At 43.2% G+C, this 16,020-nt stretch overlaps 1 protein-coding gene across 1 annotated transcript; it reads left to right on the forward strand.

Annotated features, from left to right (window-relative positions):
• Positions 1 to 1,398: 1,398 nt before the first annotated feature.
• LOC123754003 (fatty acid amide hydrolase 1-like) lies at positions 1,399 to 14,909 on the forward strand. The gene is made up of 11 exons (XM_045736087.2): positions 1,399 to 1,456; positions 4,271 to 4,314; positions 6,419 to 6,622; positions 7,454 to 7,510; positions 8,907 to 9,136; positions 9,528 to 9,604; positions 9,773 to 9,943; positions 10,204 to 10,680; positions 12,008 to 12,169; positions 13,104 to 13,243; positions 13,558 to 14,909. Exons 2-11 carry the CDS (start codon positions 4,294 to 4,296, stop codon positions 13,699 to 13,701), a joined length of 1,683 nt encoding a protein of 560 aa, XP_045592043.2. The 5' UTR covers positions 1,399 to 1,456; positions 4,271 to 4,293; the 3' UTR covers positions 13,702 to 14,909.
• The last annotated feature ends 1,111 nt before the right edge of the window (positions 14,910 to 16,020 follow it).

Here is a 16,020-nt window from a genome sequence, read left to right on the forward strand (position 1 = left end):
GTCGCGCCCAAGGCCATCCTTCTGTAAGAGTAGTCAACAGTAAAGCGAACCAGAATGGCAGACAACACACAAAGTGCCTATCACTAGTCAAAGCTAAAGGGAGGGACGTGAATCCTCAAGGGAATTAAACGCTACACGTGACAAAGATATTAGAAGTAACGAACTGGAATCAACCGTAATGTGGATAAATACTGGGAATAACAGTAAATAGCCTCGAGTCTAATACACAAAGCAAGGTAGCTTGAAGTAAATTATAACTGGATATATTAATCGAGTAAGTAAAGGAACAAGGGACGTCTAGAGAATATCCTAGGGATACCCAGAAAATCCCAGCGATGCCTACAGAGGATCCTAGGATGCCCTAGGGATGCCTATATTAAATCCAAAAATGCCTGGAGAATCCCAGGGATACCTAGGCATCTCTAGGATTCTCCATAGAATTTTCTACGCATCCTGGGGCGGGAACCCTACGGCTGCCTGGGGCGGGAACCCTACGGCTGCCTGGGGCGGGAACCCTACGGCTGCCTGGGGCGGGAACCCTACGGCTGCCTGGGGCGGGAACCCTACGGCTGCCTGGGGCGGGAACCCTACGGCTGCCTGGGGCGGGAACCCTACGGCTGCCTGGGGCGGGAACCCTACGGCTGCCTGGGGCGGGAACCCTACGGCTGCCTGGGGCGGGAACCCTACGGCTGCCTGGGGCGGGAACCCTACGGCTGCCTGGGGCGGGAACCCTACGGCTGCCTGGGGCGGGAACCCTACGGCTGCCTGGGGCGGGAACCCTACGGCTGCCTGGGGCGGGAACCCTACGGCTGCCTGGGGCGGGAACCCTACGGCTGCCTGGGGCGGGAATTCCTAGGATTCTCACTAGGCATCCCTAGAATCCTAGGGATGCCTAGAGAGAAATAATCCCGGGAATGCCTAGAGAGAATCCCAGCGATGCCCAGAGAGAATCCCAGCGATGCCCAGAGAGAATCCCAGCGATGCCCAGAGAGAATCCCAGCGATGCCCAGAGAGAATCCCAGCGATGCCCAGAGAGAATCCCAGCGATGCCTAGAGAACAAGGAACAGCAGCTTCAACCTCAACAAGCCACAATGTTGGATAGAAAACAAGAGATAGTTTTTTCACTATTGAGATATACTGGCCTTCAGGTAAGTTCAGTTACTAGACTCATCTTAATGGGGAATTTTAGCTGAACATTTTTTGAGAATATAGATGAGCTAACACTATCATGATCCCTCATAATGAACTGGGGGTCCCATCTCACCCATTGCTATAATATTCCATCAGATTCACAACGTTAGTGTGTTCACTCTGAAATCGTAGTACTAGACGAGTTAGCCCTAAAGTAAAACAGTTTTCTCTATACGACAGAATCTGAGAAAACGGCCTCAAATTATTTCATTCGTTGCTATGGCAACATCTCATGCACACATACTTAAACATCAACACCGGCAGGTTTTGTACCTTTGGATTTCCTTCACATTAATGGTCGTCACACGCACACACATGCATCAACCTCACCCTAAAGAACACGCACGCTAGAGATCACTATCAAGCTCGGATTGACAGCACACTAATATTCACCAAACTGGATAAATCATTCTGTTAACTTCTAAAGAGGCGCATCCGGCCCTTGAGACCGGATGCGCAGTACTATTATTCTTTTTGTAATCTGTTTACCTCCAATTAACATGATGTACGAAGCCGAGGTCAAATTTCTTCTGTTTCCTATTATTGGGGACAAGAAGCCTGATAGATCTAGGCCAACAACTGACGTTTCCAATTGTCTCAGTCCTGTCACGGGAACTGAACCAAGAGCCTTTCGGTTGTGAAAATACTACGCAGACTGCTGCGCTAGAGCACCCCATAGGCTAGTTTTGCCTTTGGCAGTCACTGTTTAGCTGAATGATTTTAAGCTGAGCATTAATATTTTTTTTTTTTTTTAGAATTTCTAAGCTGAATGTCGAGTTTCTTTTCGCGGGTTTGCGAGAGCGAGAAATCCCTTTCTGAGCATGTAAAGTGATATTGCTAATATAGGGTCAAGTTTAACGTGATGGTGAAATCAGCGTTGGATGCCAAGAACTCATAGCTTGTGTGGGAACACCAAGCAACGCCGGCTAATTACCTGATCATAATGTAATTCATAGAGTCATTATGAATACAAATCATACATTTTTACATATAAAATTGTGTTCAGCACAAAGTAATTTGTTTACTCTATGAATTTAATATAACGAAAAGATAAAACTAGAATTTAGAAATATATATATATTTTTATATATTATATATATATATTACATATAAATATATACATTATATATATAAATATATATTATATTTTTAATATATATATTATATATACAATGTATATATATTTATTATTATATATGACCGAAAAAGTAAGATTAATAATTCTAACACGAATTTTCTCAATATTTCTTATGTTTCTTTTCACTGTCGATGGTAAATGAAAAATCAATTCTATATATATTATATATATATATATATATATATATATATATATATATATATATATATATATATATATATATATATATATATATATATATATATATTATATAAGTATATATATAACGCACCAGACTATAATAGAACGGATAAAAAAGCTCTAATGCAATATTATATTAATCATAATTGTTAATACTAGTAGAGTATTATTAATTAATAAACCAGACGTACCTATATCAGCTGATTCTGGCGGTGACACATACAGGGAAAGGTGTTACCTTGGTGTAAGTACACAGTTCCCAACTATATTATTTATGTTGTTTGGACAGTGTTGCGACCTTAATCCTGCAGAGGTTGATAGGCCTAAAGCTCACCATCAACCCACGCAACTTCAGCGGCCAGCTGATCAAATATTACACGACCACACCGCACCCGCGAGAGGTATCGATTTTCGACATCAGTTCGCCGATAACATTAACCTCTCGCTTGTGGTGTACCTGTTTTTCCGATGATATTTGTCTCTCGTAGACTTTCACCTCGCTCTTATTCATTCTCTCTCTCTCTCATGAAGTGCGTGATGTCACTAGCAGAGTCACACAGGGTTCTGTACTCTGACCAATTCTGTTTTTGATATACGTAATTGATCTTGAAGAAGAAACAGATTCATTCTTCTCAATTTTGGCATCATCAGCAAACATTATGAGAAGGATTAAGACAGGAGGACGACAGCATGAGGCTACAAGATGACCTGGACAAACTGAAGGAATAGTCCGACAAATGGCTATCAGTTTAGCCCGAGCAAATGTAAAGTAATGAAGATAGGTGTAGGTAGCAGATCAGATACAAGGTACCAGTTGGGATATGAAATCCTTCAAAAATCAGATAGAAAGACCTGAGAGTTTATATCATACCAGACCTGTCCCCTGAAGCCCACATCAAGAGGATATCAGCGGCATATGCTAGGCTGGCTTTCTAATACCTTCAGAAACGTGTGTAAGGAATCATTTAGGACCTTATATACCACATATGTCAGACCAATCCTGGAGTATGCAGCGCCAGCATATCTGGTCAGTATCTCGTCAAGCACAAGACTAAATTGGAAAGGAGTCGATTGCCAAATCAACTAAACTAAATTGCAAAAGTGGGTTGGGAGGAGAGCAACCAATCCAAGAATTTTAATAAAACTTAAAAACGGGTTATGCTCTTATGAGTTCGCACTCTGAAGTCATTAGCTTCTCTGAAGTTCATAAAGTGTTACACAACTCTGATAAATGGTGCATAGTGCGATGGTGGTGGTAACCACCATCATCGAACACAATGAAGACGAAAATTTAACATCGTCATCCATCTTGTATATATATGTAATATATATACATGCATATATATGCATATATATATATATATATATATATATATATATATATATATATATATATATATATATATATATATATTTATATAATATATATATTTATATAATATATATATTTATATAATATATATATATATAATATATATATATATATAATATATATATTTTTATATAATATATATAAAATATATATAATATATATAATATATATATATATATTATATATATATATATTATATATATATATATATATATATATTACCACGTAATCCGTCATGTCCCGCAATCACAGGTAAAACCATTTCAAATGTTGTCGACTCATCTTGGCGTTTCTCTAGAGCAAGAATACATTATAGATTGGGTAATATACAATAGGATAACTCGTAAAGACAACAAGTGAATTAATAACAGCTCTTACTAACTTGCAGGAACCTTGTCTACGAGGCTCATCATGTTGTGCGCACATTACCAGGTAAGAAAAGACTTAACTTTGTACTCATAAACCATCTCTCACACACACACACACACACACACACACACACACACACACACACACACACACACACACACGACATATAACGCTAGTTTCAAAGCGTTATACGACAAAGAGTGCTGGGAAGACAGGTTCACCACGAGCGTAGCTCTCATCCTGTAACTACACTTAGGTAATTACGACACCACCAAGCATGCATCAATTAAACACGAGAACAACATTTATAATAATTGTGAAACTAAATCATAGAGTGATAGACATGTGAATCGAAGAAACCCCCTCCCCAATGGCGTGACGTGGAGAGCAAAGCTAGTGGAAGTTAGGGAAAGTAATTTCTTAACACTTTATCTTGCATACGTTGTGTTACCTTTAATTAACATTAACTAATTAAACCTGTTAAAGCAGGACAGGCAAAACAACAATCAATAACAACCAAACAATTTATATTGCACAGTCAAGAATTTTGTTTTTACTAGTTCTAAGCAGTCTCGACACTCGTTATCGTGAGCATCTAATCAAGTAGTTATTAAGACCTAGTTTCTAATCGCTCTCGTGTCCACAGGTGTGGGCCACACCTTGTATGCACATCTGTCACAGGTGTGGGCCAGACCTTGTATGCACATCTGTCACAGGTGTGGGCCAGACCTTGTATGCACATCTGTCACAGGTGTGGGCCAGACCTTGTATGCACATCTGTCACAGGTGTGTGGGCCAGGCCTTCTATACACATCTCGTGACGACGGGTGGTTGGGCACCATTCCTTCCCTCCGTCCCATCCCAAATCCTTATCCTGACCCCTTCCCAAGTGCTAAATAGTCGTAATGGCTTGGCACTTTCCCCTGATAATTCCTTCCTCCGTGACGACGAGGTCTCCAGTCACAGGCTACAATGATCACCTGGAAGGCTTCTTGTGTTTTCTCCATATTAAACCTCTGTCTGCCCCCTGGTAACCTTCGAGCAAATGACAGAAGTGAAAGCAGACATGACATTGCAGGCGATGAGTCACAATAACGTGGCTAAAGTATGTTGACCAGACCACACACTAGAAGGTGAAGGGACGACGACGACGTTTCGGTCCATCCTGGACCATTCTCAATCGACTTGAGAATGGTCCAGGACGGACCGAAACGTCGTCGTCCCTTCACCTTCTAGCGTGTGGTCTGGTCAACAGACATGACAAGATAGCAAGGAAAGGAGACAAGACGGAATTACATGCGAATTAAAAAAATATCTGGCGACTGTGGAATGGGGGTGGAAGTTAAGGGTTACTTACCTAGTCCAACAAATAAAAATACACAAAGCGAAAATGTCCAGAGGCTAAGAAGAGGTACACAGCATCACTGAGGAATAAAAGGGGGCCGAGGGAAAAAACGCCAAGAGCTAAAAAGTAATAGCAGGAGAAAATGGGGAAAAAACACAGATAACAGTGAATAGAAGAGAACTATAACAGGCATCAAAAGAGTATCAGAACGAAATTATGAAAATGACTTTCCATTCATGCCTAATGGATGTATCCACGAGCCTTGCTAGCTAGGCCCCGTCGTATGGTCCTGCCTGAAGAACGCGCGCGCGCGCGCACACATGCGCGCACACACACACACACACACACATTACAGGGGGGGCACAGGTGCACACAATACACAGGTACACACATTACAGGGGGGCACAGGTGCACACAATACACAGGTACACACATTACAGGGGGGCACAGGTGCACACAATACACAGGTACACACATTACAGGGGGGCACAGGTGCACACAATACACAGGTACACACATTACAGGGGGGGCACAGGTGCACACAATACACAGGTACACACATTACAGGGGGGCACACAATACACAGGTATTTGATATGTAGCACTTCGGCTAGGTCTAATCAATTATCTACCATAGCCGCAGCGTGTACATGCATCACGTAGCTTCGTGATATCACGTATCAGGGACCCATATACTGTACAAGTTGTATCTCCAACACGGTACATGATAATACAAGGAAAAAGCAATAAACCAGCTGATGGATGAACGTTTCCAACAGGTTTCTCCGCAGTAGCAGTTGTTACCAAGTTTTCCGCTTTACAGGAGAAACTTCAGGATTCGTTGGAGCAGCGGCAGAAGGAGGTGCGGGTGGCACTAAACCGACTGGAGGCGGGACTCAACGAGGGCGGGGAGCTGCTGTCGGAGGAGAGGCTGGCCATCTTAGCCCTGCCTCCCACAACACTCCTCCAGAGGCTCAGGGAGGGTCACCTCGCCCCCACGCATGTCCTCAAGGCATTTCAGGCCAAGGTCAGCTAGTTTTACCATGTTACTTATGTCCCCCTGGCTCAAGAGGTCAGCTTAACTGCCTTGTTATAAATGGATAGGGCCATCAGGTTCAATGTCAGTCTCTTGTGGGCATTATTTATGCTGGACAAAATCATGAACCGTTTTTCGCGTGTACGTGAATCAAACCAGGCTAAGGTCACTTGTTACATGACACAAGCAACACTGACTACATGTGTGTCAGGAGCCATCTCTCACTCTCATTGAATTCCACAATCAGAACTCATTCATGACTCTTGGATTGGTTTTGGTAGAGGATTTGGTGTTTTTGATTATCAGTGTAGCGTGCATGTCACACCCGCACCTCTATACGTCCCGTCACACTGTCTGTATCCCGTGACTACATCCCGTCACACTGTCTGTATCCCGTGACTACATCCCGTCACACTGTCTGTATCCCGTGACTACATCCCGTCACACTGTCTGTATCCCGTGACTACATCCCGTCACACTGTCTGTATCCCGTGACTACATCCCGTCACACTGTCTGTATCCCGTGACTACATCCCGTCACACTGTCTGTATCCCGTGACTACATCCCGTCACACTGTCTGTATCCCGTGACTACATCCCGTCACACTGTATCCAACGACTGTAGATTGTGTCAATTATAGTGACAATCCGGTCACTATGATGATCAAGTCACCACAAGAGTGGGGCACGGGCATGAGTAGCCCGTAAGTGGTAGATGTTTGGGGTGAATGTGATGTTTGGTCGTGTAAGGAGTCACCGTGTGTATCCCGTCACACTATAACTATCTGATCACACTAGCAGGGGACCGTGTCTTTGTCACAGGCCATCGTCACCACCTACAGAGTCAACTGTGTGACGGAGTTCATCCCCCAAGCAGAGGTACGTTCACCAACGTAAAAGTGCGCGCGCTCTCTTGAGGGTAAGTAAGCAATTCTCAGAAGAAAGCGCCAAGCCGGGATGACTATGTAGTTAATTACCCCTCAAAGCACATTTAAATTAAGCTAGTCCACCCATCCACCTACCCCACACACTTGAGGGGGGTCGAGCATTACCTACCAAGCCTTGCCTACCCAGCTATTGGTGATCTAATGCAGCAACTAACGACTCAACTCTTCCCTAGTTTACCTATTGTTTATAAACAAAAGTGTGTTCATTTTCTACTGTCTCTTTCCTTTAGTTCATTGCAGTTGTTCACAACTCTTGCGTTAAAAAAAAACGATTTTTCTAACATCTTTGCGGCTCGTCTGCGTCTCAAGCCTTCATTCTTGTGTTCTCTTGTTATACTGAACAAGTAATTTATCGACTATTTCCTTGAGACACGTCCTCTCGTCTCTTCAATTGCGGAAAGGTTTAGCTTAAATAGAATTCCTCTTAATTTTTCCAAGCTTTTTTTTGTTGTTGTTTATTTAGATGGTGAGAGGGGGGAGGGGGGGTCTACGTCGAGGCAGCGTACTCGACACTGGGTCTTAGGTCATGCACCTTTCAGGTCTCCTCCTTAGGTTCCGAAATGTTTTTTTTCGGTCATGCAAGTGGACATGTGATCAGACCAGTGAGGACCATATTTTGCAATTTACCAGAATTCATGAACTTTTTCTCCTCACGTTCGTGACTTCTCAAGTTTGACTTCTTTTGGACTGGACGGTAGAGCAACGGCCTTGTGTCTTGCAGGCCGACGTTCAATCCCCAATCCTCCAAGAGGTTAAGCAGCATCCCTGCCAAGTGCTATATAGTCGTGGTGGCTTAACACTTTCTCCATATAATTTACCTAACCTTCCCTTTTCGCATTTTATGTTTTAAAATTTTACAGTTCGGGATTTATTGTCTTTGTAGATATAATAGTGTACCTGACCAATACCCTGCATTATTTCAAGCAATACTTATGATTTTGACAAGACTTCAGAAAATTTATTAATTTTCAGTAAATCCCATTTGTACAATCTTTTCAATCTGTTAATAAATGTGATCAAAAGACCGTATATGAATTTTTTAAAAGTTGTCAACCCGTTGGGACTGACAACTTTTAGAAATAGCAACATTATTCCACCTATATAAATAAATAAATTAATAAATAAATAAAATAAATAAATGTTTATTTAGGTAAGGTACATACATACAAGAAATTTTTACAAAGATTGGTGGACTTATAGGTAGAACTAGTACATACAATGCCTAAAGCCACTATTACGCAAAGCGTTTCGGGCATAAACATGTCGGCTGGTGTACTCTCACCTTTGAGTGACTGAGTTTGAGCATCCAGCATTTGTGTGTCCCACAGGCGTGGGCCACAGCACTGGAGGCGGGCCCGCCCGAGGCCAGGAACCTGCCACTGTTCGGGCTGCCGGTGAGTGTGAAGGACAACATCGATGTCGAAGGTCGGGACTCGACCCTCGGACTCGCCAAGAAACTCTATCGCCCAGCCACCTGTCACTCCGCCATAGTCCACGCTCTCCGCTCCCAAGGGGCTGTCCCCTTCTGCAAGACCAATGTGCCCCAAACTTGTAACAGGTGAGAGACAACATGTCACTACCTTCTTTCCAGCAGGCGAGGCTACACCAACCTCCCACACCCTGTCAACCTTCCTTCTCTTGCCAGCCTCTTCCGTGCCAGCTCACGCTGTCACCTCCACCCACAAATTTTATAATTTAGTGATAATTCTGTTAGCTGTGGGATAAATTTATCGAAATACTGCACAGGTTCTAGCAAGTTGTTTCATGATTCAAGCTCCTGGATTCTGCTCGTTAACGTACTGTTGGTAGATGCAATTAGACCGTCAACATAAATTATATTGTCACAGAAGGATGAGCAGTGTTAGGCTCTCTGACACAGTAATCACAACTCTTCATATCAAACACATTATTAGAATGCCATGTGTGTTTATATGATATGACCATTACAGCTATGGGTGCAGCAACCCGGTGTGGGGTGAGACAGTCAACCCAAGCAACATGGAGCGCACCTGCGGCGGCTCCTCAGGTTGGTCAACCAAACCCTTCCCGTCTCACTTGTCCTCCTCATTCCTTCCATGTGACACCCGTCAGTTGTCCAACCTTGTCCTCTATGTTGTCATTGTGCTCATTCTTCCCGTTTGTAAGTGTTGTTTTCTGGTTTGTATCACTAAGCCAGCATGTTTCCGCGCCACAGGTGGAGAGGCGGCGCTAGTGGGCGCAGGTGGGTCGGTGTTTGGGGTGGGCGCGGACCTGGCTGGCAGCGTGAGGATCCCGGCCCACTTCTGTGGTGTGGTGGGCTTAAAGACCACCACCGGTAGACTCAGTAACAAGGGCATCACCACTGCAACTAAAGGTGCAACAGGAAGTAAGTAGCACAAGTCCTGATCTCGAGGTCACTGTTATAACTAATTAAGAAGCACTGTTGTAACACACTTAACAGGAACAATGTAGTAAGCAGTTAGCAGGAGGATCTTTGTCTTGATGGTCGCTACTTCAGCACCGCCAAGCCAACCTCTCCTCACTAATTATATAGCAATTTTCCCTGTTATGGGTAGTATAGATATATACTATATTATAGATATATGCTATATTCCATGAGCGTGATGCTCGTGTCCCCCTCCCCAGTCCTCTCGGCACCGGGTCTACTGGGGCGCGACGTGGAGATCGTGGTGGCTGGGATGAGAGCGCTGCTCGAGGGCGACCTCATGTTCCAAGCTGACCCCAAGCTGGTGCCACTGCACTGGCGACACCACCTCTACACTGACGACCGTCCACTTCGTATCGGCTGGTACGACCACGACGGCGTGTTTCCGGTGACTCCTGGATGCCAGAGAGCCGTGGCGGTGGCCCGCGAAGCTCTTCAGGCGGCTGGCCACCAGCTGGTGCCATTCACGCCACCCGAAGTGCATCAGGCGTTCAACATCATGGCTGCTTGCGTCACCTCCGATCAAGGTCACGGCTTGCTTCAACTCCTGAAGGGTGAGGTGGTCGACCAATCCATCAGCACCAACGCTAAGATTATGGCAGCGCCCAGGTTCGTTAAGGCCGTTCAGAAGCATATCATGCAAGAGAAGTCGCCACTCATGGCTAAATTTTTGTCAAGTAAGTTGTCTTGCCTCACAAATAAAGCTGGCTTTCCTCTTTATGATATTACACACTTTCCAGAGAATGGTCCCATTACCCCCCAAAGGTTGAGAAAAACTAAAACAATGTAGCGACGTTACTGGGGTAATATTATGGCGCGATATTGACTCTTATAGCCGATACAAATTTTGCAGAAGTTCCAAAACTCTGAAATAAGTTTAGTATCTTTATGCTCTATTGATGCACCTGCGTGCACGCGTGTTGAGTGTTACCAGGCATGGTGCACACGACTTGTTTGTGCATGTGTGATTGTGAGCTGTGTTCATCCCTAACCATTGAGGGGAGAGTCCGGACTCCCCATCCCCCACCACTGAGGGGGGAGAGGTCACTTTCTCTCCAAATCTCGCCTGGAGGATTCTGTTCTCTTAGGAGTTCAAGTACTACACACACACTTCCTGATCATATGCAACATGTTCTTCATCTATTGAGCCTGATACCAGAACATCTTCCTTCTCCTGATAGGGCTGGGAGGCAAGTTAGGTTGGTCTTTAAGAATGCTCGAACTCTTATTGGATTTTCTGCTTCCCTGCTTATAACTATAAATTATTTCTGGCCCGTTCCTATATATATGTTGCCATTTTCATCTCCTCTTCAATCATTATTTGTGTTACTCGTTTTCTGTTCAATTTTGCCTTCTACTACAGCCTGGTGAACCAGAACGTTATTTTAATACCTCCGGGTATTAGGACAGCCCCGGATTTAACGAGTACGGTACAGCACTCCCACATCCCCTCTTACAGGTCCTTAAATAGAGTGGATATCACATTTTGCATCATTTCCTTAGAGACCATTTTACCATGAAATGACCTCCTGGTACTTGCGATTACCATATGATAGTCGTCCTCTCCAATAATTTCTTCTAGAGCAGTTAATTATCCCTATAGTACCGCCATAGTCATCACAGAGCTCATCGGCGTGTCGTGGCTAGGACACACATTATGTTTTGCTGTTGAATTAGAAAAAATACAGAGAAAAGTAAATCTGGTCATGTCGTAAGTTCTTACGTGCTACTTCTACCAGCCTTTTCCTTCAAATCATATTTCCCTATTTCATGTTTTCCTGTTCATTTGGCAAGCATGAATAAAACCTATTTTAAGTTCAAATTATTCTTGTATCTTTCACCAACGTACTGCAAATACAAGCAATTGCAAACAAAACAAGAACACCTCACTTAACCTATCCTAGGCATAACTATTAAACAAAATATGCATAATTACATAGTTATATTCGAGCAAATCCATCAACTTTGCATCACCAAGTTATATAAGCATTGTCATGATTGCAGACGAAACGGCGAAGTCGCACCAACTGTTGCGCGCCCTGGGAGAGCAGGAGGACTACGTGGGGCAGCTGACGGAGGCCTGGACCACCGCTCGTCTTGACCTGCTCCTCTCCCCAGCCTTCCCCATGCCTGCTCCACCCCATTCCTACCCAACTAAGATCATGGGTAATGCCCAACTCGGCTTTCCTACTCAACTAAGATTATGGGTAATGCCCAACTCGGCTTTCCTACCCAACTAAGATCATGGGTAATGCCCAACTCGGCTTTGAAGCACCTTCCTTATGAAGAGAGAATAACAAAGCCTAATTTGCATTCTCTAGACAGAGGAAGATATGAATGAAATATACAATTAGAGTAAAGGGTATAAAAGGGGTTTCTTGAGATGATTTCGGGGCTTTAGTGTCCCCGCGGCCCGGTCCTCGACAGGCCTCCACCCCCCAGGAAGCAGCCCGTGACAGCTGACTAACACCCAGGTAACTATTTTACTGCTAGGTAACAGGGGCATAGGGTGAAAGAAACTCTGCCCATTGTTTCTCGCCGGCGCCTGGGATCGAACCCGGGACCACAAGTCCAGTGTGCTGTCCGCTCGGTTGACCGGCTCCCCAAACTAAATGCTAAATATACCAACAGAACTAAGTTTAGGCTCGGAAAAAGACCAGACTAAACACTGGTTTGGAAAAAGGGGGTAAATTTATGGAATAAATTACTGGTTAAAAATAGCAGACATGGGATCGCTGGATTGTTTAAGTGTTGGTTAGACACATATGAATGAGTTCAGTTGGGTATATGTGGATGAGCTGCCTGGCACGGGCCAGCGGGTCTTCTGTAGGTCCCTTCGTTTCTTTTTACCTCATATAACCCTGCCTGCCTACACTCTTAACATTCCCTATGCTTCGTGTACACGAGCACTCATGCCTCCCTTACACCTTAGTGTGATACAACCTGTGTGTGTGTGATATAGCTGTTACACCCGCCTTAGTCTCGCCTGTGACCTTGAATACTACTGCTAAATCTTCCTCTCGTATTGCGTGTCACTAGCGCCAGGGTCCGTTGCCTTCTAAGTGTGGTGGTAGTAATATTATCTCTGATCTCCCGACAGCGGCCATGATCACGAGTGCTCTCTACAACCTGTGCAACTTCCCGGCGGGGGTCGTGCCAGTCACCCACGAGACACAAGACGACCAGGACAAACTCGACGACTACCCGACCGACGACTTGATGTTCCAGCTGGTGAAGGAGGTCAGTCCGGGAGCTACAGTCGACTCCAAGACACCGTTCCCAACTTATCTTTAAATTACCTTCAATTTAAAAAGCACTGAGATTACGAAACACAGAATTACACAGAACTTTTAACTTTGTCATTTTATGAAAATTATAGCATAAATTTTTTCAAAAATACAAATAATGGGATTTTGTTTAGTAATTACTTTTATTTTGTGACAGTTTTCCTAAATCTCGCAACAAATGTTTAAGTTAAACGAGATGGCTGGCAAGGGGACAGGAGGGAGGGCGATATTCCACAATAAATGTGTGTAAACATTGTCATGTTCCAGGCCACTCGCGGCGCCACGGGCCTGCCCATCGCGGCGCAGGTGGTGGGTCTCCCCTGGCAGGAGGAGGTGGTGTGTCGTGGGATGCGGGACCTCCAGGACCAGCTCAAGACCGCCCAGGCTGGCACCGACCCAGTCTTTCCTTAGTCCCTGCACTATGCCACAGTGTACAGACCCACGACCATCCCACAGTAGGCTACTCGTCGTCCCCGGGACTACAATACAGCCTTGGTAGTGTGCTGGCAACGTCGCAATATAGATCTAGGTTTATACTACAATGAGACACGTGGGTAATGTTATGACCCATCTCACATGTTTCAAATTTGTTATGGGACCGCATCACAAGGTTGTCTACGGAGCTTAGTCACAGCGTAGTCTTATATTCGACCACACCCCTCAATGTTGTCACCGGACTGCTACAACGTAGTCCCTCAAGCCACACCACTCTTGTCTACGGCCTCATAGTCCCTGAACCACACTGCATCATTCTCAAGCCACACCACAATATAATACTAGACCCACAACGACATACTGTCCCTGCATGAATAATGCCAGGACAATATTCCTCAGTGTCGCAACATAGTTCGACCCAGGTCACTCCACATTGTAGCCTACGCTACATGCTCTCTATAACCTGTGTAACTTCCCTGTAGGGGAGTCGTGCCAGTCATCCACCAGACAGAAGACGACCAGGACAAGGGGGGTAGAAATAGCCTAAGCTACTCTACCCCTTTGAGATGTATTTCTTTCTTATCTCAATAAACATACTTGAACTTGACCAGGACAAACTCGGTACGAAAGAACTCTGTAGCCAGACCACTATACACTATTGTTTCTATATATTCCGTAGCCCATACGTTTCAAAAACATGTATAACTGTGCTGCCACCTATCAGTTGGTGAGGCAGGAGTCATCGTTTAGAAAACGGATTCCCAACGTCCCAATGTGTCAAGCACTAGGCTATTTGTTACTCGTATAAAATCACGCACAAAGGACACCCAAACCCCACAGATCTGAAAATGAAAGATTTGACGACATTCCGGTCCGTCCTGGATGTCTGAGTGTCAGATTTTCAGCCACGTTATTGTAACATGGTCGGCATCAAGCACAAAAGTTTGTGTCTAAAATTTAAATCACGCATCACTGAGATGCAAAATTTGGAAATAATTATAATTAAAATTCAATGTTGAGGTTATTCCAAATAGGTGTCAATACATAATGACAACATTAATCTTAAATTCCAAAGAAATCATTACAAAAAATGTTCTTTTATCGCAATTAATTAATCTAGTGGAATACAAATGATGTTCACAATTGTCCTTTTTTGAAAAAACAATAAAGATATTGAAAATCCAGAGTTATTTCATTTAACATTAAAACCATTTAACAAAATTCTATGAGAAAATTGCTGGTAGAACCCCAGTAGTGAGAACCCTGGTAGTGAGAACCCCGCTAGTGTGCCAACCCTGACAAGTCACCTTTTAACTAACAATAGGCCTATGTAAACCCACACAAGCTCTATGTATGCCACCATATGCATATTATATATATATATATATATATATATATATATATATATATATATATATATATATATATATATAATATATATAATATATATATATAATATATATATATATATATATATATATATATATATATATATATATAATATATATAATATATATATATATATATATATAATATATATAATATATATATATATATATATATATATATATATATATATATATATATAGGTGGTACCCCTATATATATATATATATATATATATATATATATATATATATATATATTTTGTTTATGATCACAACAGTTCAAGCAAGTTTAACTATATTCACAAAACTGAACTGCACCGGGTGATAGTCTGACCCGTAGTTATCTCGCTATCAACAGCTGATCCAAGATCAACACAAGAAAAACACTAACAATGAGAGAAATGTTTGTACTCGCTTTAGGTCCAGCCTGTCACACTCACACCTTGCATACATACAATGCTGTAATTCACAAACTACTAGGCATACAATGGCCCCTTGCACTACCTTGGTCTCCTGATGACCCCGAGCTCTCCCGTAAATACCCAACAAAGTATACTTACGTCTTGTATTAACAGAACTTGATTTTGTGCACACATACTGTGCACTCTTGAGAACTCATCTGGCAAATTTGCCAGATGAGAACTCATTTGCCATTAGCTGGCAAAATCCATTCTCTCATAGTGGGGTCCAGATCAAAGAATTCCTAGAGAGAATACCATGGAAAATAGAATTCGATGAAACGGTAACACACAAGGCGTGACAGCCTTCATAACTACCAAATACGAAGACACTCCGGGAAAGATCCATGCCACCCCAGAGACAGAGACAGAGCCCATGGTATAACAATGCCTCGAGACCAAAAAACACTTATAAAAGCATATTAAAAATACCGAGAGCACGGAACAAA

Source organism: Procambarus clarkii, chromosome 6 (genome assembly GCF_040958095.1).
Source record: "Procambarus clarkii isolate CNS0578487 chromosome 6, FALCON_Pclarkii_2.0, whole genome shotgun sequence".
In the NCBI taxonomy this organism is placed as follows: domain Eukaryota; kingdom Metazoa; phylum Arthropoda; class Malacostraca; order Decapoda; family Cambaridae; genus Procambarus; species Procambarus clarkii.

Coding starts and splice junctions, on each gene's coding strand:
- LOC123754003 (XM_045736087.2), top strand. CDS start 4,294: ATGTTGTGCGCACATTACCAG. Junction 6,623..7,453: donor TCAAGGCATTTCAGGCCAAG/GTCAGCTAGTTT, acceptor TCTTTGTCACAG/GCCATCGTCACCACCTACAG. Junction 7,511..8,906: donor AGTTCATCCCCCAAGCAGAG/GTACGTTCACCA, acceptor TGTGTCCCACAG/GCGTGGGCCACAGCACTGGA.